The sequence below is a fragment of the Lithobates pipiens genome, unplaced genomic scaffold (assembly GCF_037356315.1).
Source record: "Lithobates pipiens isolate NorthernLeopardFrog02 unplaced genomic scaffold, aLitPip1_a1.2 Scaffold_63, whole genome shotgun sequence".
Classification (NCBI taxonomy): domain Eukaryota; kingdom Metazoa; phylum Chordata; class Amphibia; order Anura; family Ranidae; genus Lithobates; species Lithobates pipiens.
Window position 1 is genome coordinate 508,565 of NW_027507885.1, and position 26,292 is coordinate 534,856.

General features: G+C 56.9%; 1 protein-coding gene across 1 annotated transcript in view; it reads right to left on the bottom strand.

The window, feature by feature from the left end:
- LOC143958881 (neuronal acetylcholine receptor subunit alpha-10-like) overlaps positions 1–26,020 on the bottom strand; it is an 83,899-nt gene extending 57,879 nt beyond the window's left edge. The window contains exon 1 of the mRNA XM_077467864.1: positions 25,759–26,020. Within this exon, the coding sequence (XP_077323990.1) occupies positions 25,759–25,804 (46 nt within the window). The 5' untranslated portion in view covers positions 25,805–26,020. The remainder of the gene's footprint in view (positions 1–25,758) is intronic.
- Between the last annotated feature and the right edge of the window lie 272 nt (positions 26,021–26,292).

Consider the following 26,292-nt stretch of genomic DNA (forward strand, 5'->3'; position numbering starts at 1 on the left):
GGGGAGGGAACGCTCATTGATGGAGGAGGGGAGGGAAGGATCATTGATGGAGGTGGGGGAGGGAAGGATCATTGATGGAGGTGGGGGAGGGAAGGATCATTGATGGAGGTGGGGGAGGGAAGGATCATTGATGGAGGTGGGGAGGGGAGGCTCATTAATGGAGGTGGGGGGGAGGCTCATTGATGGAGATGGGAAGGGAAGGCTCATTGAAGGAGGTGGGGGTGGAGAAAGGTTCATTGGTGGAGGTGGGGGATGGAAGGCTCATTGATGGAGGTGGGGGAGGGAAGGCTCATTAATGGAGGTGGTGAGGGAAGGCTCATTGATGGAGGTGGGGAGAGAAGGCTCATTGATGGAGATGGGGGAGGGAAGGCTCATTGATGGAGGTGGGGGAGGGAAGGCTCATTGATGGAGATGGGGGAGGGAAGGCTCATTGATGGAGGTGGGGAGGGAAGGCTCATTGATGGAGGTGGGGAGGGAAGGCTCATTGATGGAGGTGGTGAGGGAAGGCTCATTGATGGAGGTGGGGAGGGAAGGCTCATTGATGAGGGTGGGGAGGGAAGGCTCATTGATGGAGGTGGGCAGGGAACACTCATTGATGGAGATGGGGAGGGAAGGCTCATTGATGGAGGTGGAGAGGGAAGGGTCATTGATGGAGGTGGGGAGAGAAGGCTCATTGATGGAGGAGGGGAGGGAAGGATCATTGATGGAGGTGGGGAGGGAAGGATTATTGATGGAGGTGGGGAGGGAAGGCTCATTGATGGAGGTGGGGAGGGAAGGCTCATTGATGGAGGTGGGGAGGGAAGGCTCATTGATGGAGGTGGGGAGGGAAGGCTCATTGATGGAGGTGGAGGAGGGAAGGCTCATTGATGGAGGAGGGGAGGGAAGGCTCATTGATGGAGGTGGGGAGGGAAGGCTCATTGATGAGGGTGGGGAGGGAAGGCTCATTGATGGAGGTGGGCAGGGAACACTCATTGATGGAGATGGGGAGGATAGGCTCATTGATGGAGGTGGGGAGGGAAAGGTCATTGATGGAGGTGGGGAGAGAAGGCTCATTGATGGAGGAGGGAAGGCTCATTGATGAAGGTGGGGAGGGAAGGCTCATTGATGGAGGTGGGGAGGGAAGGATTATTGATGGAGGTGGGGGAGGGAAGGATCATTGATGGAGGTGGGGGAGGGAAGGATCATTGATGGAGGTGGGGGAGGGAAGGATCATTGATGGAGGTGGGGGAGGGAAGGATCATTGATGGAGGTGGGGGAGGGAAGGATCATTGATGGAGGTGGGGAGGGGAGGCTCATTAATGGAGGTGGAGAGGGGAGGCTCATTGATGGAGATGGGAAGGGAAGGCTCATTGAAGGAGGTGGGGGTGGAGAAAGGTTCATTGATGGAGGTGGGGGAGGGAAGGCTCATTGATGGAGGTGGTGAGGGAAGGCTCATTGATGGAGGTGGGGAGGGAAGGCTCATTGATGGAGATGGGGAGGGAAGGCTCATTGATGGAGGTGGGGAGGGAAGGTTCATTGATGGAGGTGGAGGAGGGAAGGCTCATTGATAGAGGAGGGGAGGGAAGGCTCATTGATGGAGGTGGGGAGGGAAGGCTCATTGATGGAGGTGGTGAGGGAAGGCTCATTGATGGAGGTGGGGAGGGAAGGCTCATTGATGGAGATGGGGAGGGAAGGCTCATTAATTGAGGTGCGGAGAGAAGGCTCATTGATGGAGGTGGGGGGAAGGAACGCTCATTGATGGAGGAGGGGAGGCTCATTGATGGAGGTGGGGAGGGAAGGCTCACTGATGGAGGTGGGGAGGAGGGAAGGCTCATTGATGGAGGTGGGGAGCAGGGAAGGCTCATTGATGGAGGAGGGGAGGGAAGGCTCATTGATGGAGGTGGGGAGGGAAGGCTCATTGATGGAGGTGGGGAGGGAAGGCTCATTGATGAGGGTGGGGAGGGAAGGCTCATTGATGGAGGGGGGAAGGGACCACTCATTGATGGAGATGGGGAGGGAAGGCTCATTGATGGAGGTGGGGAGGGAAGGGTCATTGATGGAGGTGGGGAGGGAAGGGTCATTGATGGAGGTGGGGAGGGAACACTCATTGATGGAGGTGGGGGGAGGGAAAGGCTCATTGATGGAGGTGGGGAGGGAAGGGTCATTGATGGAGGTGGGGAGGGAAGGGTCATTGATTGAGGTGGGGAGGGAAGGTTCATTGATGGAGTTGAGGAGGGAAGGCTCATTGATGGAGGTGGGGAGGGAAGGCTCATTGATGGAGGTGGGGAGGGAAGGCTCACTGATGGAGGTGGGGAGGAGGGAAGGCTCATTGATGGAGGTGGGGAGGGAAGGCTCATTTATGGAGGTGGGGAGGGAAGGCTCATTGATGGAGGTGGGGAGGGAAGGCTCATTGATGGAGGTGGGGAGGGAACACTCATTGATGGAGATGGGGAGGGAAGGCTCATTGATGGAGGTGAGGAGGGAAGGGTCATTGATGGAGGTGGGGAGAAAAGGCTCATTGATGGAGGTGGGGGGAGGGAACGCTCATTGATGGAGGAGGGGAGGCTCATTGATGGAGGTGGGGGAGGGAAGGATCATTGATGGAGGAGGGGAGGGAAGGCTCATTGATGGAGGTGGGGGGAGGGAAAGCCTCATTGATGGAGGGGGGGAGGGAAGGGTCATTGATGGAGGTGGGGAGGGAAGGGTCATTGATTGAGGTGTGGAGGGAAGGCTCATTGATGGAGGTGGGGGGAGGGAACGCTCATTGATGGAGGAGGGGAGGGAAGGCTCATTGATGGAGGTGGGGGAGGGAAGGATCATTGATGGAGGTGGGGGAGGGAAGGATCATTGATGGAGGTGGGGGAGGGAAGGATCATTGATGGAGGTGGGGAGGGGAGGCTCATTAATGGAGGTGGGGGGGAGGCTCATTGATGGAGGTGGGGGTGGAGAAAGGTTCATTGATGGAGGTGGGGGAGGGAAGGCTCATTGATGGAGGTGGGGGAGGGAAGGCTCATTGATGGAGGTGGTGAGGGAACGCTCATTGATGGAGGTGGTGAGGGAAGGCTCATTGATGGAGGTGGTGAGGGAACACTCATTGATGGAGGAGGGGAGGGAAGGCTCATTGATGGAGGTGGGGAGGGAAGGCTCATTGATGGAGGTGGGGAGGGAAAGTTCATTGATCGAGGTGGAGGAGGGAAGGCTCATTGATGGAGGAAGGGAGGGATGCTCATTGATGGAGGTGGGGGCGGGAAGGCTCATTGATGAGGGTGGGGAGGGAAGGCTCATTGATGGAGGTGGGCAGGGAACACTCATTGATGGAGATGGGGAGGGAAGGCTCATTGATGGAGGTGGGGAGTGAAGGGTCATTGATGGAGGTGGGGAGAGAAGGCTCATTGATGGAGGAGGGGAGGCTCATTGATGAAGGTGGGGAGGGAAGGCTCATTGATGGAGGTGGGGAGGGAAGGATTATTGATGGAGGTGGGGAGGGAAGGCTCATTGATGGAGGTGGGGAGGGAAGGCTCATTGATGGAGGTGGGGAGGGAAGGATCATTGATGGAGGTGGGGGAGGGAAGGATCATTGATGGAGGTGGGCAGGGAACACTCATTGATGGAGATGGTGAGGGAAGGCTCATTGATGGAGGTGGGGAGGGAAAGGTCATTGATGAAGGTGGGGAGGGAAGGCTCATTGATGGAGGTGGGGAGGGAAGGATTATTGATGGAGGTGGGGGAGGGAAGGATCATTGATGGAGGTGGGGGAGGGAAGGATCACTGATGGAGGTGGGGGAGGGAAGGATCATTGATGGAGGTGGGGGAGGGAAGAATCATTGATGGAGGTGGGGAGGGGAGGCTCATTAATGGAGGTGGAGAGGGGAGGCTCATTGATGGAGTTGGGAAGGGAAGGCTCATTGAAGGAGGTGGGGGTGGAGAAAGGTTCATTGATGGAGGTGGGGGAGGGAAGGCTCATTGATGGAGGTAGGGAGGGAAGGCTCATTGATGGAGGTGGTGAGGGAAGGCTCATTGATGGAGGTGGGGAGGGAAGGCTCATTGATGGAGATTGGGAGGGAAGGTTCATTGATGGAGGTGGAGGAGGGAAGGCTCATTGATGGAGGAGGGGAGGGAAGGCTCATTGATGGAGGTGGGGACGGAAGGCTCATTGATGGAGGTGGGGAGGGAAGGCTCATTGATGGAGGTGGTGAGGGAAGGCTCATTGATGGAGGTGGGGAGGGAAGGCTCATTGATGGAGTTGAGGAGGGAAGGCTCATTGATGGAGGTGGGGAGGGAAGGCTCATTGATGGAGGTGGGGAGGGAAGGCTCACTGATGGAGGTGGGGAGGAGGGAAGGCTCATTGATGGAGGTGGGAAGGAGGGAAGGCTCATTGATGGAGGTGGGGAGGAGGGAAGGCTCATTGATGGAGGTGGGGAGGGAAGGCTCATTTATGGAGGTGGGGAGGGAAGGCTCATTGATGGAGGTGGGGAGGGAAGGCTCATTGATGGAGGTGGGGAGGGAACACTCATTGATGGAGATGGGGAGGGAAGGCTCATTGATGGAGGTGAGGAGGGAAGGGTCATTGATGGAGGTGGGGAGAAAAGGCTCATTGATGGAGGTGGGGGGAGGGAACGCTCATTGATGGAGGAGGGGAGGCTCATTGATGGAGGTGGGGGAGGGAAGGATCATTGATGGAGGAGGGGAGGGAAGGCTCATTGATGGAGGTGGGAGGAGGGAAAGCCTCATTGATGGAGGGGGGGAGGGAAGGGTCATTGATGGAGGTGGGGAGGGAAGGGTCATTGATTGAGGTGTGGAGGGAAGGCTCATTGATGGAGGTGGGGGGAGGGAACGCTCATTGATGGAGGAGGGGAGGGAAGTCTCATTGATGGAGGTGGGGGAGGGAAGGATCATTGATGGAGGTGGGGGAGGGAAGGATCATTGATGGAGGTGGGGGAGGGAAGGATCATTGATGGAGGTGGGGAGGGGAGGCTCATTAATGGAGGTGGGGGGGAGGCTCATTGATGGAGATGGGAAGGGAAGGCTCATTGAAGGAGGTGGGGGTGGAGAAAGGTTCATTGATGGAGGTGGGGGAGGGAAGGCTCATTGATGGAGGTGGGCGAGGGAAGGCTCATTGATGGAGGTGGTGAGGGAACGCTCATTGATGGAGGTGGTGAGGGAAGGCTCATTGATGGAGGTGGTGAGGGAACACTCATTGATGGAGGAGGGGAGGGAAGGCTCATTGATGGAGGTGGGGAGGGAAGGCTCATTGATGGAGGTGGGGAGGGAAGGTTCATTGATCGAGGTGGAGGAGGGAAGGCTCATTGATGGAGGAAGGGAGGGATGCTCATTGATGGAGGTGGGGGCGGGAAGGCTCATTGATGAGGGTGGGGAGGGAAGGCTCATTGATGGAGGTGGGCAGGGAACACTCATTGATGGAGATGGGGAGGGAAGGCTCATTGATGGAGGTGGGGAGTGAAGGGTCATTGATGGAGGTGGGGAGAGAAGGCTCATTGATGGAGGAGGGGAGGCTCATTGATGAAGGTGGGAAGGGAAGGCTCATTGATGGAGGTGGGGAGGGAAGGATTATTGATGGAGGTGGGGAGGGAAGGCTCATTGATGGAGGTGGGGAGGGAAGGCTCATTGATGGAGGTGGGGAGGGAAGGATCATTGATGGAGGTGGGGGAGGGAAGGATCATTGATGGAGGTGGGCAGGGAACACTCATTGATGGAGATGGTGAGGGAAGGCTCATTGATGGAGGTGGGGAGGGAAAGGTCATTGATGGAGGTGGGGAGAGAAGGCTCATTGATGGAGGAAGGGAGGCTCATTGATGAAGGTGGGGAGGGAAGGCTCATTGATGGAGGTGGGGAGGGAAGGATTATTGATGGAGGTGGGGGAGGGAAGGATCATTGATGGAGGTGGGGGAGGGAAGGATCACTGATGGAGGTGGGGGAGGGAAGGATCATTGATGGAGGTGGGGGAGGGAAGAATCATTGATGGAGGTGGGGAGGGGAGGCTCATTAATGGAGGTGGAGAGGGGAGGCTCATTGATGGAGTTGGGAAGGGAAGGCTCATTGAAGGAGGTGGGGGTGGAGAAAGGTTCATTGATGGAGGTGGGGGAGGGAAGGCTCATTGATGGAGGTAGGGAGGGAAGGCTCATTGATGGAGGTGGTGAGGGAAGGCTCATTGATGGAGGTGGGGAGGGAAGGCTCATTGATGGAGATTGGGAGGGAAGGTTCATTGATGGAGGTGGAGGAGGGAAGGCTCATTGATGGAGGAGGGGAGGGAAGGCTCATTGATGGAGGTGGGGACGGAAGGCTCATTGATGGAGGTGGGGAGGGAAGGCTCATTGATGGAGGTGGTGAGGGAAGGCTCATTGATGGAGGTGGGGAGGGAAGGCTCATTGATGGAGATGGGGAGGGAAGGCTCATTGATTGAGGTGCGGAGAGAAGGCTCATTGATGGAGGTGGGGGGAAGGAACGCTCATTGATGGAGGAGGGGAGGCTCATTGATGGAGGTGGAGAGGGAAGGCTCACTGATGGAGGTGGGGAGGAGGGAAGGCTCATTGATGAAGGTGGGGAGCAGGGAAGGCTCATTGATGGAGGAGGGGAGGGAAGGCTCATTGATGGAGGTGGGGAGGGAAGGCTCATTGATGAGGGTGGGGAGGGAAGGCTCATTGATGGAGGGGGGAAGGGACCACTCATTGATGGAGATGGGGAGGGAAGGCTCATTGATGGAGGTGGGGAGGGAAGGGTCATTGATGGAGGTGGGGAGGGAAGGGTCATTGATGGAGGTGGGGAGGGAACACTCATTGATGGAGGTGGGGGGAGGGAAAGGCTCATTGATGGAGGTGGGGAGGGAAGGGTCATTGATGGAGGTGGGGAGGGAAGGGTCATTGATTGAGGTGGGGAGGGAAGGTTCATTGATGGAGTTGAGGAGGGAAGGCTCATTGATGGAGGTGGGGAGGGAAGGCTCATTCATGGAGGTGGGGAGGGAAGGCTCACTGATGGAGGTGGGGAGGAGGGAAGGCTCATTGATGGAGGTGGGGAGGAGGGAACGCTCATTGATGGAGGTGGTGAGGGAAGGCTCATTGATGGTGGTGGGGAGGAGGGAAGGCTCATTGATGGAGGTGGGGAGGGAAGGCTCATTGATGGAGGTGGGGAGGGAAGGTTCATTGATGGAGGTGGAGGAGGGAAGGCTCATTGATGGAGGAAGGGAGGGAAGGCTCATTGATGGAGGTGGGGAGGGAAGGCTCATTGATGGAGGTGGGGAGGGAAGGTTCATTGATGGAGGTGGAGGAGGGAAGGCTCATTGATGGAGGAAGGGAGGGAAGGCTCATTGATGGAGGTGGGGCGGGAAGGCTCATTGATGGAGGTGGGGAGGGAAGGCTCATTGATGGAGGTGGGCAGGGAACACTCATTGATGGAGATGGGGAGGGAAGGCTCATTGATGGAGGTGGGGAGGGAAGGGTCCTTGATGGAGGTGGGGAGAGAAGGCTCATTGATGGAGGAGGGGAGGCTCATTGATGAAGGTGGGGAGGGAAGGCTCATTGATGGAGGTGGGGAGGGAAGGATTATTGATGGAGGTGGGGAAGGAAGGCTCAATGATGGAGGTGGGGAGGGAAGGCTCATTGATGGAGGTGGGGAGGGAAGGATCATTGATGGAGGTGGGGGAGGGAAGGATCATTGATGGAGGTGGGGAGGGAAGGCTCATTGATGGAGGTGGGGGGAGTGAACGCTCATTGATGGAGGAGGGGAGGCTCATTGATGGAGGTGGGGGAGGGAAGGATCATTGATGGAGGTGGGGAGGGAAGGCTCATTGATGGAGGTGGGGGGAGGGAAAGCATCATTGATGGAGGGGGGGAGGGAAGGGTCATTGATGGAGGTGGGGAGGGAAGGGTCATTGATGGAGGGGGGGAGGGAAGGGTCATTGATTGAAGTGGGGAGGGAAGGCTCATTGATGGAGGTGGGGGGAGGGAACGCTCATTGATGAAGGAGGGGAGGGAAGGCTCATTGATGGAGGTGGGGGAGGGAAGGATCATTGATGGAGGTGGGGGAGGGAAGGATCATTGATGGAGGTGGGGAGGGGAGGCTCATTAATGGAGGTGGGGGAGGCTCATTGATGGAGATGGAAAGGGAAGGCTCATTGAAGGAGGTGGGGGTGGAGAAAGGTTCATTGATGGAGGTGGGGGGGGGAAGGCTCATTGATGGAGGTGGTGAGGGAACGCTCATTGATGGAGGTGGTGAGGGAAGGCTCATTGATGGAGGTGGTGAGGGAAGGCTCATTGATGGAGGTGGGGAGGGAAGGCTCATTGATGGAGGTGGGGAGGGAAGGCTCATTGATGGAGGTGGGGAGGGAAGGTTCATTGATGGAGGTGGAGGAGGGAAGGCTCATTGATGGAGGAGGGGAGGGAAGGCTCATTGATGGAGGTGGGGAGGGAAGGCTCATTGATGAGGGTGGGGAGGGAAGGCTCATTGATGGAGGTGGGCAGGGAACACTCATTGATGGAGATGGGGAGGGAAGGCTCATTGATGGAGGTGGGGAGGGAAAGGTCATTGATGGAGGTGGGGAGAGAAGGCTCATTGATGGAGGAGGGGAGGCTCATTGATGAAGGTGGGGAGGGAAGGCTCATTGATGGAGGTGGGGAGGGAAGGATTATTGATGGAGGTGGGGAGGGAAGGCTCATTGATGGAGGTGGGGAGGGAAGGCTCATTGATGGAGGTGGGGAGGGAAGGCTCATTGATGGAGGTGGGGAGGGAAGGATCATTGATGGAGGTGGTGGAGGGAAGGATCATTGATGGAGGTGGGGGAGGGAAGGATCATTGATGGAGGTGGGGGAGGGAAGGATCATTGATGGAGGTGGGGGAGGGAAGGATCATTGATGGAGGTGGGGAGGGGAGGCTCATTAATGGAGGTGGAGAGGGGAGGCTCATTGATGGAGATGGGAAGGGAAGGCTCATTGAAGGAGGTGGGGGTGGAGAAAGGTTCATTGATGGAGGTGGGGGAGGGAAGGCTCATTGATGGAGGTAGGGAGGGAAGGCTCATTGATGGAGGTGGTGAGGGAAGGCTCATTGATGGAGTTGGGGAGGGAAGGCTCATTGATGGAGATGGGGAGGGAAGGCTCATTGATGGAGGTGGGGAGGGAAGGTTCATTGATGGAGGTGGAGGAGGGAAGGCTCATTGATGGAGGAGGGGAGGGAAGGCTCATTGATGGAGGTGGGGAGGGAAGGCTCATTGATGGAGGTGGTGAGGGAAGGCTCATTGATGGAGGTGGAGGAGGGAAGGTTCATTGATGGAGGTGGAGGAGGGAAGGCTCATTGATGGAGGAGGGGAGGGAAGGCTCATTGATGGAGGTGGGGAGGGAAGGCTCATTGATGGAGGTGGGGAGAGAAGGCTCATTGATGGAGATGGGGAGGGAAGGCTCATTGATTGAGGTGCGGAGAGAAGGCTCATTGATGGAGGTGGAGGGAAGGAACGCTCATTGATGGAGGAGGGGAGGCTCATTGATGGAGGTGGGGAGGGAAGGCTCACTGATGGAGGTGGGGAGGAGGGAAGGCTCATTGATGGAGGTGGGGAGGAGGGAAGGGTCATTGATGGAGGTGGGGAGGGAAGGCTCATTGATGGAGGTGGGGAGGGAAGGCTCATTGATGAGGGTGGGGAGGGAAGGCTCATTGATGGAGGGGGGAAGGGACCACTAATTGATGGAGATGGGGAGGGAAGGCTCATTGATGGAGGTGGGGAGGGAAGGGTCATTGATGGAGGTGGGGAGGGAAGGGTCATTCATGGAGGTGGGGAGGGAACACTCATTGATGGAGGTGGGGGGATGGAAAGGCTCATTGATGGAGGTGGGGAGGGAAGGGTCATTGATGGAGGTGGGGAGGGAAGGTTCATTGATGGAGTTGAGAAGGGAAGGCTCATTGATGGAGGTGGGGAGGGAAGGATTATTGATGGAGGTGGGGAAGGAAGGCTCAATGATGGAGGTGGGGAGGGAAGGCTCATTGATGGAGGTGGGGAGGGAAGGATCATTGATGGAGGTGGGGGAGGGAAGGATCATTGATGGAGGTGGGGAGGGAAGGCTCATTGATGGAGGTGGGGGGAGTGAACGCTCATTGATGGAGGAGGGGAGGCTCATTGATGGAGGTGGGGGAGGGAAGGATCATTGATGGAGGTGGGGAGGGAAGGCTCATTGATGGAGGTGGGGGGAGGGAAAGCATCATTGATGGAGGGGGGGAGGGAAGGGTCATTGATGGAGGTGGGGAGGGAAGGGTCATTGATGGAGGGGGGGAGGGAAGGGTCATTGATTGAAGTGGGGAGGGAAGGCTCATTGATGGAGGTGGGGGGAGGGAACGCTCATTGATGGAGGAGGGGAGGGAAGGCTCATTGATGGAGGTGGGGGAGGGAAGGATCATTGATGGAGGTGGGGGAGGGAAGGATCATTGATGGAGGTGGGGAGGGGAGGCTCATTAATGGAGGTGGGGGAGGCTCATTGATGGAGATGGAAAGGGAAGGCTCATTGAAGGAGGTGGGGGTGGAGAAAGGTTCATTGATGGAGGTGGGGGGGGAAGGCTCATTGATGGAGGTGGTGAGGGAACGCTCATTGATGGAGGTGGTGAGGGAAGGCTCATTGATGGAGGTGGTGAGGGAAGGCTCATTGATGGAGGTGGGGAGGGAAGGCTCATTGATGGAGGTGGGGAGGGAAGGCTCATTGATGGAGGTGGGGAGGGAAGGTTCATTGATGGAGGTGGAGGAGGGAAGGCTCATTGATGGAGGAGGGGAGGGAAGGCTCATTGATGGAGGTGGGGAGGGAAGGCTCATTGATGAGGGTGGGGAGGGAAGGCTCATTGATGGAGGTGGGCAGGGAACACTCATTGATGGAGATGGGGAGGGAAGGCTCATTGATGGAGGTGGGGAGGGAAAGGTCATTGATGGAGGTGGGGAGAGAAGGCTCATTGATGGAGGAGGGGAGGCTCATTGATGAAGGTGGGGAGGGAAGGCTCATTGATGGAGGTGGGGAGGGAAGGATTATTGATGGAGGTGGGGAGGGAAGGCTCATTGATGGAGGTGGGGAGGGAAGGCTCATTGATGGAGGTGGGGAGGGAAGGCTCATTGATGGAGGTGGGGAGGGAAGGATCATTGATGGAGGTGGTGGAGGGAAGGATCATTGATGGAGGTGGGGGAGGGAAGGATCATTGATGGAGGTGGGGGAGGGAAGGATCATTGATGGAGGTGGGGGAGGGAAGGATCATTGATGGAGGTGGGGAGGGGAGGCTCATTAATGGAGGTGGAGAGGGGAGGCTCATTGATGGAGATGGGAAGAGAAGGCTCATTGAAGGAGGTGGGGGTGGAGAAAGGTTCATTGATGGAGGTGGGGGAGGGAAGGCTCATTGATGGAGGTAGGGAGGGAAGGCTCATTGATGGAGGTGGTGAGGGAAGGCTCATTGATGGAGTTGGGGAGGGAAGGCTCATTGATGGAGATGGGGAGGGAAGGCTCATTGATGGAGGTGGGGAGGGAAGGTTCATTGATGGAGGTGGAGGAGGGAAGGCTCATTGATGGAGGAGGGGAGGGAAGGCTCATTGATGGAGGTGGGGAGGGAAGGCTCATTGATGGAGGTGGTGAGGGAAGGCTCATTGATGGAGGTGGAGGAGGGAAGGTTCATTGATGGAGGTGGAGGAGGGAAGGCTCATTGATGGAGGAGGGGAGGGAAGGCTCATTGATGGAGGTGGGGAGGGAAGGCTCATTGATGGAGGTGGGGAGAGAAGGCTCATTGATGGAGATGGGGAGGGAAGGCTCATTGATTGAGGTGCGGAGAGAAGGCTCATTGATGGAGGTGGAGGGAAGGAACGCTCATTGATGGAGGAGGGGAGGCTCATTGATGGAGGTGGGGAGGGAAGGCTCACTGATGGAGGTGGGGAGGAGGGAAGGCTCATTGATGGAGGTGGGGAGGAGGGAAGGGTCATTGATGGAGGTGGGGAGGGAAGGCTCATTGATGAGGGTGGGGAGGGAAGGCTCATTGATGGAGGGGGGAAGGGACCACTAATTGATGGAGATGGGGAGGGAAGGCTCATTGATGGAGGTGGGGAGGGAAGGGTCATTGATGGAGGTGGGGAGGGAAGGGTCATTCATGGAGGTGGGGAGGGAACACTCATTGATGGAGGTGGGGGGATGGAAAGGCTCATTGATGGAGGTGGGGAGGGAAGGGTCATTGATGGAGGTGGGGAGGGAAGGTTCATTGATGGAGTTGAGAAGGGAAGGCTCATTGATGGAGGTGGGGAGGGAAGGCTCATTGATGGAGGTGGGGAGGGAAGGCTCACTGATGGAGGTGGGGAGGAGGGAAGGCTCATTGATGGAGGTGGGGAGGAGGGAAGGCTCATTGATGGAGGTGGGGAGGAGGGAAGGCTCATTGATGGAGGTGGGGAGGGAAGGCTCATTGATGGAGGTGGGGAGGGAAGGCTCATTGATGGAGGTGGGGAGGGAAGGCTCATTGATGGAGGTGGGGAGGGAACGCTCATTGATGGAGATGGGGAGGGAAGGCTCATTGATGGAGGTGAGGAGGGAAGGGTCATTGATGGAGGTGGGGAGAGAAGGCTCATTGATGGAGGTGGGGGGAGGGAACGCTCATTGATGGAGGAGGGGAGGCTCATTGATGGAGGTGGGGGAGGGAAGGATCATTGATGGAGATGGGGAGGGAAGGCTCATTGATGGAGGTGGGGGGAGGGAAAGCCTCATTGATGGAGGGGGGGGGAAGGGTCATTTATTGAGGTGGGGAGGGAAGGCTCATTGATGGAGGTGGGGGGAGGGAACGCTCATTGATGGAGGAAGGGAGGGAAGGCTCATTGATGGAGGTGGGGGAGGGAAGGATCATTGATGGAGGTGGGGGAGGGAAGGATCATTGATGCAGGTGGGGAGGGGAGGCTCATTAATGGAGGTGAGGGGGAGGCTCATTGTTGGAGATGGGAAGGGAAGGCTCATTGAAGGAGGTGGGGGTGGAGAAAGGTTCATTAATGGAGGTGGGGGAGGGAAGGCTCATTGATGGAGGTAGGGGAGGGAAGGCTCATTGATGGAGGTGGGGAGGGAAGGCTCATTGATGGAGGTGGTGAGGGAAGGCTAATTGATGGAGGTGGTGAGGGAACGCTCATTGATGGAGGTGGTGAGGGAAGGCTCATTGATGGAGGTGGGGAGGGAAGGCTCATTGATGAAGGTGGGGGGGAGGGAAGGCTCATTGATGTAGGTGGGGAGGGAAAGCTCATTGATGGAGGTGGGGAGGGAAGGCTCATTGATGGAGGTGGGGAGGGAAGGTTCATTGATGGAGGTGGAGGAGGGAAGGCTCATTGATGGAGGAAGGGAGGGAAGGCTCATTGATGGAGGTGGGGGCGGGAAGGCTCATTGATGAGGGTGGGGAGGGAAGGCTCATTGATGGAGGTGGGCAGGGAACACTCATTGATGGAGATGGGGAGGGAAGGCTCATTGATGGAGGTGGGGAAGGAAGGGTCATTGATGGAGGTGGGGAGAGAAGGCTCATTGATGGAGGAGGGGAGGCTCATTGATGAAGGTGGGGAGGGAAGGCTCATTGATGGAGGTGGGGAGGGAAGGATTATTGATGGAGGTGGGGAGGGAAGGCTCATTGATGGAGGTGGGGAGGGAAGGCTCATTGATGGAGGTGGGGAGGGAAGGATCATTGATGGAGGTGGGGGAGGGAAGGATCATTGATGGAGGTGGGGAGGGAAGACTCATTGATGGAGATGGGGAGGGAAGGCTCATTGATGGAGGTGAGGAGGGAAGGTTCATTGATGGAGGTGGGGAGAGAAGGCTCATTGATGGAGGTGGGAGGAGGGAACGCTCATTGATGGAGGAGGGGAGGCTCATTGATGGAGGTGGGGGAGGGAAGGATCATTGATGGAGGTGGGGAGGGAAGGCTCATTGACGGAGGGGGGGAGGGAAAGCCTCATTGATGGAGGGGGGGAGGGAAGGGTCATTGATGGAGGTGGGGAGGGAAGGGTCATTGATTGAGGTGGGGAGGGAAGGCTCATTGATGGAGGTGGGGGAGGGAAGGATCATTGATGGAGGTGGGGGAGGGAAGGATCATTGATGGAGGTGGGGAGGGGAGGCTCATTAATGGAGGTGGGGGGAGGCTCATTGATGGAGATGGGAAGGGAAGGCTCATTGAAGGAGGTGGGGGTGGAGAAAGGTTCATTGATGGAGGTGGGGAGGGAAGGCTCATTGTTGAAGGTGGGGAGGGAAGGCTCATTGATGGAGGTGGGGAGGGAAGGCTCATTGATGGAGGTGGTGAGGAAACGCTCATTGATGGAGGTGGTGAGGGAAGGCTCATTGATGGAGGTGGTGAGGGAAGGCTCATTGATGGAGGTGGGGAGGGAAGGCTCATTGATGAGGGTGGGGAGGGAAGGCTCATTGATGGAGGTGGGCAGGGAACACTCATTGATGGAGATGGGGAGAGAAGGCTCATTGATGGAGGAGGGGAGGCTCATTGATGAAGGTGGGGAGGGAAGGCTCATTGATGGAGGTGGGGAGGGAAGGATTATTGATGGAGGTGGGGAGGGAAGGCTCATTGATGGAGGTGGGGAGGGAAGGCTCATTGATGGAGGTGGGGAGGGAAGGATCATTGATGGAGGTGGGGGAGGGAAGGATCATTGATGGAGGTGGGGGAGGGAAGGATCATTGATGGAGGTGGGAGAGGGAAGGCTCATTGATGGAGGTGGGGAGGGAAGGATCATTGATGGAGGTGGGGAGGGAAGGATCATTGATGGAGGCGGGGGAGGGAAGGATCATTGATGGAGGTGGGGAGGGGAGGCTCATTATTGGAGGTGGAGAGGGGAGGCTCATTGATGGAGATGGGAAGGGAAGGCTCATTGATGGAGGTGGGGGAGGGAAGGATCATTGATGGAGGTGGGGGAGGGAAGGCACATTGATGGAGGTAGTGAGGGAAGGCTCATTGATGGAGGTGGGGAGGGAAGGCTCATTGATGGAGATGGGGAGGGAAGGCTCATTGATGGAGGTGGGGAGGGAAGACTCACTGATGGAGGTGGGGAGGGAAGGCTCATTGATGGAGGTGGGGAGGGAAGGCTCATTGATGGAGGTGTGGAGGAGGGGAGGCTCATTGATTGAGATGGGGAGAAGGGGAGGCTCATTGATTGAGATGGGGAGAAGGGAAGGCTCATTGATGGAGGTGGGGAGGGAACGCTCATTGATGGAGGTGGTGAGGGAAGGCTCATTGATGGAGGTGGTGAGGAAACGCTCATTGATGGAGGTGGTGAGGGAAGGCTCATTGATGGAGGTGGTGAGGGAAGGCTCATTGATGGAGGTGGGGAGGGAAGGCTCATTGATGGAGGTGGGGAGGGAAGGCTCATTGATGCAGGTGGGGAGGGAAGGTTCATTGATGGAGGTGGAGGAAGGAAGGCTCATTGATGGAGGTGGGCAGGGAACACTCATTGATGGAGATGGGGAGGGAAGGCTCATTGATGGAGGTGGGGAGGGAAGGGTCATTGATGGAGGTGGGGAGAGAAGGCTCATTGATGGAGGAGGGGAGGCTCATTGATGAAGGTGGGTAGGGAAGGCTCATTGATGGAGGTGGGGAGGGAAGGATTATTGATGGAGGTGGGGAGGGAAGGCTCATTGATGGAGGTGGGGAGGGAAGGCTCATTGATGGAGGTGGGGAGGGAAGGATCATTGATGGAGGTGGGGGAGGGAAGGATCATTGATGGAGGTTGGGGAGGGAAGGATCATTGATGGAGGTGGGGGAGGGAAGGCTCATTGATGGAGGTGGGGAGGGAAGGATCATTGATGGAGGTGGGGAGGGAAGGATCATTGATGGAGGTGGGGGAGGGAAGGATCATTGATGGAGGTGGGGAGGGGAGGCTCATTATTGGAGGTGGAGAGGGGAGGCTCATTGATGGAGATGGGAAGGGAACGCTCATTGATGGAGGTGGGGGGGGAAGGATCATTGATGGAGGTGGGGGAGGGAAGGCTCATTGATGGAGGTAGGGAGGGAAGGCTCATTGATGGAGGTGGGGAGGGAAGGCTCATTGATGGAGATGGGGAGGGAAGGCTCATTGATGGAGGTGGGGAGGGAAGGCTCACTGATGGAGGTGGGGAGGGAAGGCTCATTGATGGAGGTGGGGAGGAGGGGAGGCTCATTGATGGAGGTGGGGAGGGAAGGCTCATTGATGGAGGTGTGGAGGAGGGGAGGCTCATTGATTGAGATGGGGAGAAGGGGAGGCTCATTGATGGAGATGGGGAGAAGGGGAGGCTCATTGATGGAGGTGGGGAGGGAAGGCTCATTGATGGAGATGGGAAGGGAAGGCTCATTGATGGAGGTGGGGGAGGGAAGGATCATTGATGGAGGTGGGGGAGGGAAGGCTCATTGATGGAGGTGGGGAGGGAAGGATTATTGATGGAGGTGGGGAGGGAAGGCTCATTGATGGAGGTGGGGAGGGAAGGCTCATTGATGGAGGTGGGGAGGGAAGGATCATTGATGGAGGTGGGGGAGGGAAGGATCATTGATGGAGGTGGGGGAGGGAAGGATCATTGATGGAGGTGGGGGAGGGAAGGCTCATTGATGGAGGTGGGGAGGGAAGGATCATTGATGGAGGTGGGGAGGGAAGGATCATTGATGGAGGTGGGGAGGGGAGGCTCATTAATGGAGGTGGAGAGGGGAGGCTTATTGATGGAGATGGGAAGGGAAGGCTCATTGATGGAGGTGGGGGAGGGAAGGATCATTGATGGAGGTGGGGGAGGGAAGGATCATTGATGGAGGTGGGGGAGGGAAGGATCATTGATGGAGGTGGGGGAGGGAAGGATCATTGATGGAGGTGGGGGAGGGAAGGATCATTGATGGAGGTGGGGGAGGGAAGGATCATTGATGGAGGTGGGGGAGGGAAGGATCATTGATGGAGGTGGGGAGGGGAGGCTCATTAATGGAGGTGGAGAGGGGAGGCTTATTGATGGAGATGGGAAGGGAAGGCTCATTGATGGAGGTGGGGGAGGGAAGGATCCTTGATGGAGGTGGGGGAGGGAAGGCTCATTGATGGAGGTAGGGAGGGAAGGCTCATTGATGGAGGTGGTGAGGGAAGGCTCATTGGTGGAGGTGGGGAGGGAAGGCTCATTGATGGAGATGGGGAGGGAAGGCTCATTGATGGAGGTGGGGAGGGAAGGCTCACTGATGGACGTGGGGAGGGAAGGCTCATTGATGGAGGTGGGGAGGAGGGGAGGCTCATTGATGGAGGTGGGGAGGGAAGGCTCATTGATGGAGGTGTGGAGGAGGGGAGGCTCATTGATTGAGATGGGGAGAAGGGGAGGCTCATTGATGGAGATGGGGAGAAGGGGAGGCTCATTGATGGAGGTGGGGAGGGAAGGCTCATTGATGGAGGTGGAGAGGAGGGGAGGCTCATTGATTGAGATGGGAAGAAGGGGAGGCTCATTGATGGAGGTGGGGAAGGAAGGCTCATTGATGGAGGTGGGGGAGGGAAGGATCATTGATGGAGGTGGGGGAGGGAAGGCTCATTGATGGAGGTAGTGAGGGAAGGCTCATTGATGGAGGTGGGGAGGGAAGGCTCATTGATGGAGATGGGGAGGGAAGGCTCATTGATGGAGGTGGGGAGGGAAGACTCACTGATGGAGGTGGGGAGGGAAGGCTCATTGATGGAGGTGGGGAGGGAAGGCTCATTGATGGAGGTGTGGAGGAGGGGAGGCTCATTGATTGAGATGGGGAGAAGGGGAGGCTCATTGATTGAGATGGGGAGAAGGGAAGGCTCATTGATGGAGGTGGGGAGGGAACGCTCATTGATGGAGGTGGTGAGGGAAGGCTCATTGATGGAGGTGGTGAGGAAACGCTCATTGATGGAGGGGGTGAGGGAAGGCTCATTGATGGAGGTGGTGAGGGAAGGCTCATTGATGGAGGTGGGGAGGGAAGGCTCATTGATGGAGGTGGGGAGGGAAGGCTCATTGATGCAGGTGGGGAGGGAAGGTTCATTGATGGAGGTGGAGGAGGGAAGGCTCATTGATGGAGGTGGGCAGGGAACACTCATTGATGGAGATGGGGAGGGAAGGCTCATTGATGGAGGTGGGGAGGGAAGGGTCATTGATGGAGGTGGGGAGAGAAGGCTCATTGATGGAGGAGGGGAGGCTCATTGATGAAGGTGGGTAGGGAAGGCTCATTGATGGAGGTGGGGAGGGAAGGATTATTGATGGAGGTGGGGAGGGAAGGCTCATTGATGGAGGTGGGGAGGGAAGGCTCATTGATGGAGGTGGGGAGGGAAGGATCATTGATGGAGGTGGGGGAGGGAAGGATCATTGATGGAGGTTGGGGAGGGAAGGATCATTGATGGAGGTGGGGGAGGGAAGGCTCATTGATGGAGGTGGGGAGGGAAGGATCATTGATGGAGGTGGGGAGGGAAGGATCATTGATGGAGGTGGGGGAGGGAAGGATCATTGATGGAGGTGGGGAGGGGAGGCTCATTATTGGAGGTGGAGAGGGGAGGCTCATTGATGGAGATGGGAAGGGAACGCTCATTGATGGAGGTGGGGGGGAAGGATCATTGATGGAGGTGGGGGAGGGAAGGCTCATTGATGGAGGTAGGGAGGGAAGGCTCATTGATGGAGGTGGGGAGGGAAGGCTCATTGATGGAGATGGGGAGGGAAGGCTCATTGATGGAGGTGGGGAGGGAAGGCTCACTGATGGAGGTGGGGAGGGAAGGCTCATTGATGGAGGTGGGGAGGAGGGGAGGCTCATTGATGGAGGTGGGGAGGGAAGGCTCATTGATGGAGGTGTGGAGGAGGGGAGGCTCATTGATTGAGATGGGGAGAAGGGGAGGCTCATTGATGGAGATGGGGCGAAGGGGAGGCTCATTGATGGAGGTGGGGAGGGAAGGCTCATTGATGGAGGTGGGGAGGAGGGGAGGATCATTGATGGAGGTGGGGGAGGGAAGGATCATTGATGGAGGTGGGGGAGGGAAGGCTCATTGATGGAGGTGGGGAGGGAAGGATCATTGATGGAGGTGGGGAGGGAAGGATCATTGATGGAGGTGGGGGAGGGAAGGATCATTGATGGAGGTGGGGAGGGGAGGCTCATTATTGGAGGTGGAGAGGGGAGGCTCATTGATGGAGATGGGAAGGGAAGGCTCATTGATGGAGGTGGGGGAGGGAAGGATCATTGATGGAGGTGGGGGAGGGAAGGCTCATTGATGGAGGTGGGGAGGGAAGGATTATTGATGGAGGTGGGGAGGGAAGGCTCATTGATGGAGGTGGGGAGGGAAGGCTCATTGATGGAGGTGGGGAGGGAAGGATCATTGATGGAGGTGGGGGAGGGAAGGATCATTGATGGAGGTGGGGGAGGGAAGGATCATTGATGGAGGTGGGGGAGGGAAGGCTCATTGATGGAGGTGGGGAGGGAAGGATCATTGATGGAGGTGGGGAGGGAAGGATCATTGATGGAGGTGGGGAGGGGAGGCTCATTAATGGAGGTGGAGAGGGGAGGCTTATTGATGGAGATGGGAAGGGAAGGCTCATTGATGGAGGTGGGGGAGGGAAGGATCATTGATGGAGGTGGGGGAGGGAAGGATCATTGATGGAGGTGGGGGAGGGAAGGATCATTGATGGAGGTGGGGGAGGGAAGGATCATTGATGGAGGTGGGGGAGGGAAGGATCATTGATGGAGGTGGGGGAGGGAAGGATCATTGATGGAGGTGGGGGAGGGAAGGATCATTGATGGAGGTGGGGAGGGGAGGCTCATTAATGGAGGTGGAGAGGGGAGGCTTATTGATGGAGATGGGAAGGGAAGGCTCATTGATGGAGGTGGGGGAGGGAAGGATCATTGATGGAGGTGGGGGAGGGAAGGCTCATTGATGGAGGTAGGGAGGGAAGGCTCATTGATGGAGGTGGTGAGGGAAGGCTCATTGGTGGAGGTGGGGAGGGAAGGCTCATTGATGGAGATGGGGAGGGAAGGCTCATTGATGGAGGTGGGGAGGGAAGGCTCACTGATGGACGTGGGGAGGGAAGGCTCATTGATGGAGGTGGGGAGGAGGGGAGGCTCATTGATGGAGGTGGGGAGGGAAGGCTCATTGATGGAGGTGTGGAGGAGGGGAGGCTCATTGATTGAGATGGGGAGAAGGGGAGGCTCATTGATGGAGATGGGGAGAAGGGGAGGCTCATTGATGGAGGTGGGGAGGGAAGGCTCATTGATGGAGGTGGAGAGGAGGGGAGGCTCATTGATTGAGATGGGAAGAAGGGGAGGCTCATTGATGGAGGTGGGGAAGGAAGGCTCATTGATGGAGGTGGGGAGGGAAGGCTCATAGATGGAGGTGGGGAGGGAAGGCTCATAGATGGAGGTGGGGAAGAAAGGCTCATTGATGGAGGAGGGGAGGTAGGGGAGGCTCATTGGTGGAGATAGGGAGAAGGGGAGGCTCATTGATGGAGGTGGGGAGGAGGGGAGGCTCGTTGATGGAGATGGGGAGAAGGGGAGGTTCATTGATGGAGGTGGGGAAGGAAGGCTCATTGATGGAGGTGGGGAGGGAATACTCATTGATGGAGGTGGGAAGGAGGGGAGGCTCATTGGTGGAGATAGGGGGAAGGGGAGGCTCGTTGATGGAGGTGGGGAGGAGGGAAGGCTCATTGATGGAGATGGGGAGAAGGGGAGGCTCATTGATGGAGGTGGGGAGGGAAGGCTCATTGATGGAGGAGGGGAGGGAAGGATCATTGATTGAGGTGGGGTGGGAAGGCTCATTGATGGAGGAGGGGAGGGAAGGATCATTGATGGAGGTGGGGAGGGAAGGCTCATTGATGGAGGTGGGGAGGGAAGGCTCATTTTTGGAGGTGGAGGAGGGAAGGCTCATTGATGGAGGTGGGGAGGAGGGGAGGCTCATTGATGGAGGTGGGGAGGGAAGGCTCATTGATGGAGGTGTGGAGGAGGGGAGGCTCATTGATTGAGATGGGGAGAAGGGGAGGCTCATTGATGGAGATGGGGAGAAGGGGAGGCTCATTGATGGAGGTGGGGAGGGAAGGCTCATTGATGGAGGTGGAGAGGAGGGGAGGCTCATTGATTGAGATGGGAAGAAGGGGAGGCTCATTGATGGAGGTGGGGAAGGAAGGCTCATTGATGGAGGTGGGGAGGGAAGGCTCATAGATGGAGGTGGGGAGGGAAGGCTCATAGATGGAGGTGGGGAAGAAAGGCTCATTGATGGAGGAGGGGAGGTAGGGGAGGCTCATTGGTGGAGATAGGGAGAAGGGGAGGCTCATTGATGGAGGTGGGGAGGAGGGGAGGCTCGTTGATGGAGATGGGGAGAAGGGGAGGTTCATTGATGGAGGTGGGGAAGGAAGGCTCATTGATGGAGGTGGGGAGGGAATACTCATTGATGGAGGTGGGAAGGAGGGGAGGCTCATTGGTGGAGATAGGGGGAAGGGGAGGCTCATTGATGGAGGTGGGGAGGAGGGAAGGCTCATTGATGGAGATGGGGAGAAGGGGAGGCTCATTGATGGAGGTGGGGAGGGAAGGCTCATTGATGGAGGAGGGGAGGGAAGGATCATTGATTGAGGTGGGGTGGGAAGGCTCATTGATGGAGGAGGGGAGGGAAGGATCATTGATGGAGGTGGGGAGGGAAGGCTCATTGATGGAGGTGGGGAGGGAAGGCTCATTTTTGGAGGTGGAGGAGGGAAGGCTCATTGATGGAGGAGGGGAGGGAAGGCTCATTGATGGAGGTGGGGAGGGAAGGCTCGTTGATGGAGGAGGGGAGGGAAGGCTCATTGATGGAGGTGGGGAGGGAAGGATCATTGATGGAGGTGGGGAGGGAAGGCTCATTGATGGAGGTGGGGAGGGAAGGCTCATTGATGGAGGTGGGGAGGGAAGGCTCATTGATGGAGGTGGGGAGGGAAGGCTCATTGATGGAGGTGGGGAGGGAAGGATCATTGATGGAGGGAAGGATCATTGATGGAGGAGATTACCCCTGAGATCGCTGAGAACACCCCGAGATTGCTACTGGGTTCACCCCTGAGATTACCCCTAAGATCGCTACTGAGATCACCCCTGAGATCGCTACTGAGATCACCCCTGAGATCGATACTGAGATTACCCCTGAGATCGCTACTGAGATTACCCCTGAGATTGCTACTGAGATCACCCCTGAGATCGCTACTGAGATCACCCCTGAGATCGCTACTGAGATTACCCCTGAGATCGATACTGAGATTACCCCTGAGATCGATACTGAGATCACCCCTGAGATCGCTACTGAGATCACCCCTGAGATCGCTACTGAGATTACCCCTGAGATCGATACTGAGATTACCCCTGAGATCGCTACTGAGATCACCCCTGAGATCGCTACTGAGATTACCCCTGAGATCGCTACTGAGATTACCCCTGAGATCGATACTGAGATTACCCCTGAGATTGCTACTGAGATCACCCCTGAGATCACCCCTGAGATTACTACTAATGTAACTATAGAGGGAAGACAAGCGTTCCAGAAATAGAAGATCTACAGATGTCATCTGATGAAATATGGAGATCTGACCGGGAAATATGGAGACCTGACCGGGAAATATGGAGACCTGACCGGGAAATATGGAGATGTGACCGGGAAATATGGAGATGTGACCGTGAAATATGGAGATGTGACAGTGAAATATGGAGATCTGACCGGGAAATATGGAGATCTGACCGGGAAATATGGAGATGTGACCGGGAAATATGGAGATGTGACCGGGAAATATGGAGATGTGACCGGGAAATATGGAGATGTGACCGTGAAATATGGAGATCTGACCGGGAAATATGGAGATCTGACCGGGAAATATGGAGATCTGACCGGGAAATATGGAGACCTGACCGGGAAATATGGAGAGCTGACCGTTCACATTTTGCACTTAATATAAAAATTGGAATTTGCAAAAACAATAAAAAAAAGAGAAGATTGCTGGTGAAGAATTATTACACATTAATCTTCTAAATTGGGGAAAAGTCTCAGGGATCCTTTGATGGGGTACAGATCATTGCACAGACAGGTGATGGGTATAGGGGTCTCCTGTGATCAGGTGGAGGAGTATGGGGGTCTCCTGTGATCAGGCGGAGGAGTATGGGGGTCTCCTGTGATCAGGTGGAGGAGTATGGGGGTCTCCTGTGATCAGGTGGAGAGGTATGGGGGTCTCCTGTGATCAGGCGGAGGAGTATGGGGGTCTCCTGTGATCAGGTGGAGGGGTATGGGGGTCTCCTGTGATCAGGTGGAGAGGTATGGGGGTCTCCTGTGATCAGGTGGAGAGGTATGGGGGTCTCCTGTGATCAGGCGGAGGAGTATGGGGGTCTCCTGTGACCAGGTGGAGAGGTATAGGGGTCTCCTGTGATCAGGCGGAGGAGTATGGGGGTCTCCTGTGATCAGGTGGAGGAGTATGGGGGTCTCCTGTGATCAGGTGGAGAGGTATGGGGGTCTCCTGTGATCAGGCGGAGGAGTATGGGGGTCTCCTGTGATCAGGTGGAGAGGTATGGGGGTCTCCTGTGATCAGGTGGAGAGGTATGGGGGTCTCCTGTGATCAGGTGGAGGGGTATGGGGGTCTCCAGTGATCAGGTGGAGGGGTATGGGGGTCTCCAGTGATCAGGTGGAGAGGTATGGGGGTCTCCTGTGATCAGGTGAGGGGGTATGGGGGTCTCCTGTGATCAGGTGAAGGGGTATGGGGGTCTCCTGTGATCAGGTGGAGGGGTATGGGGGTCTCCTGTGATCAGGTGAAGGGGTATGGGGGTCTCCTGTGATCAGGTGGAGGGGAATGGGGGTCTCCTGTGATCAGGTGGAGGGGTATGGGGGTCTCCTGTGAGAAGGTGGAGAGGTATGAGGGTGTCCTGTGATCAGGTGTAGTATGGGGGTCTCCTGTGATCAGGTGGAGGGGTATGGGGGTCTCCTGTGATCAGGTGAAGGGGTATGGGGGTCTCCTGTGATCAGATGGAGGAGTATGGGGGTCTCCTGTGATCAGGGGGAGAGGTATGGGGATCTCCTGTGATCAGATGGAGGAGTATGAGGGTCTCCTGTGATTACGGGGAGGGGTATGGGGGTCTCCTGTGACCAGGTGGAGAGGTATGGGGGTCTTCTGTGATCAGGTGGAGGGGTATGGGGGTCTCCTGTGATCAGGTGGAGGGGTATGGGTGTCTCCTGTGATCAGATGGAGGAGTATGGGGGTCTCCTGTGATCAGATAGAGGAGTATGGGGGTCTCCTGTGATCAGGTGGAGGAGTATGGGGGTCTCCTGTGATCAGGTGGAGAGGTATGGGGGTCTCCTGTGATCAGGGGGAGGAGTATTGGGGTCTCCTGTGATGAGGTGGAGAGGTATGGGGGTCTGTTGTGACCAGGTGGAGAGGTATGGGGGTCTCCTGTGATCAGGTGGAGGAGTATGGGGGTTTCCTGTGATCAGGTGGAGGGGTATGGGGGTCTCCTGTGATCAGGTGGAGGTGTATGGGGGTCTCCTGTGATCAGGTGGAGGGGTATGGGGGTCTCCTGTGATCAGGCGGAGGGGTATGGGGGTCTTCTGTGATCAGGCGGAGGAGTATGGGGGTCTCCTGTGATCAGGTGGAGATGTATGGGGGTTTCCTGTGATCAGGTGGAGGGGTATGGGGGTCTCCTGTGATCAGGTGGAGGGGTATGGGGGTCTCCTGTTATCAGGTGGAGGAGTATGGGGGTCTCCTGTGATCAGGTGGAGGTGTATGGGGGTCTCCTGTGATCAGGTGGAGAGGTATGGGGGTTTCCTGTGATCAGGTGGAGAGGTATGGGGGTTTCCTGTGATCAGGTGGAGGGGTATGGGGGTCTCCTGTGATCATGGGGAGGTGTATGGGGGTCTCCTGTGATCAGGTGGAGGTGTATGGGGGTCTCCTGTGATCAGGTGGAGGTGTATGGGGGTTTCCTGTGATCAGGCGGAGGAGTATGGGGGTCTCCTGTGATCAGGGGGAGGTGTATGGGGGTCTCCTGTGATCAGGTGGAGGGGTATGGGGGTGTCCTGTGATCAGGGGGAGGTGTATGGGGGTCTCCTGTTATCAGGTGGAGGAGTATGGGGGTGTCCTGTGATCAGGGGGAGGTGTATGGGGGTCTCCTGTGATCAGGTGGAGGTGTATGGGGGTCTCCTGTGATCAGGTGGAGGGGTATGGGGGTCTCCTGTGATCAGGCGGAGGGGTATGGGGGTCTTCTGTGATCAGGCGGAGGAGTATGGGGGTCTCCTGTGATCAGGTGGAGATGTATGGGGGTTTCCTGTGATCAGGTGGAGGGGTATGGGGGTCTCCTGTGATCAGGTGGAGGGGTATGGGGGTCTCCTGTTATCAGGTGGAGGAGTATGGGGGTCTCCTGTGATCAGGTGGAGGTGTATGGGGGTCTCCTGTGATCAGGTGGAGAGGTATGGGGGTTTCCTGTGATCAGGTGGAGAGGTATGGGGGTTTCCTGTGATCAGGTGGAGGGGTATGGGGGTCTCCTGTGATCATGGGGAGGTGTATGGGGGTCTCCTGTGATCAGGTGGAGGTGTATGGGGGTCTCCTGTGATCAGGTGGAGGTGTATGGGGGTTTCCTGTGATCAGGCGGAGGAGTATGGGGGTCTCCTGTGATCAGGGGGAGGTGTATGGGGGTCTCCTGTGATCAGGTGGAGGGGTATGGGGGTGTCCTGTGATCAGGGGGAGGTGTATGGGGGTCTCCTGTTATCAGGTGGAGGAGTATGGGGGTGTCCTGTGATCAGGGGGAGGTGTATGGGGGTCTCCTGTGATCAGGTGGAGGTGTATGGGGGTCTCCTGTTATCAGGTGTATGGGGGTCTCCAGAAGCTCTGCACTTACCTGGAAGGATGGATATCCAGCAGCTGAGGATAGCCAGCAGTCTCATGGTGATCTGGTTTAGGGAGATGAGATGTCGGGGTGATCAGTGGGTTTCATGTCCTGGGGGTGCACACAGAGTCCTCAGCACATGGGGGTCCTCAGCACATGGGGGTCCTCAGCACATGGGGGTCTCAGTATGAGGGTCCTGGAAAGCTGTATGAGTGATATAAGAGGGCAGCATGTCTGCAGAGCTGTACTGTCATTCCATCCTCCTCTCCCGACTGTTGTGTCTTCTCATCTCCTCTTCTCCTTCCTCCTCCCCCCACTCCAATCCCTCCAATCCTCCTCCTCCATCACCTGACACCTGCCGGCTCCTCCGTCATCCCATCCTCCACTTTAATTACCTTCCCGACACCGGAGGATTCCCACCCCGCTTCCCCGAAATTCCCTATTACACCGGAGGATTCCCACCCCGCTTCCCCGCAATTCCCCATTACACCGGAGGATTCCCACCCCGCTTCCCCGCAATTCCCCATTACACCGGAGGATTCCCAC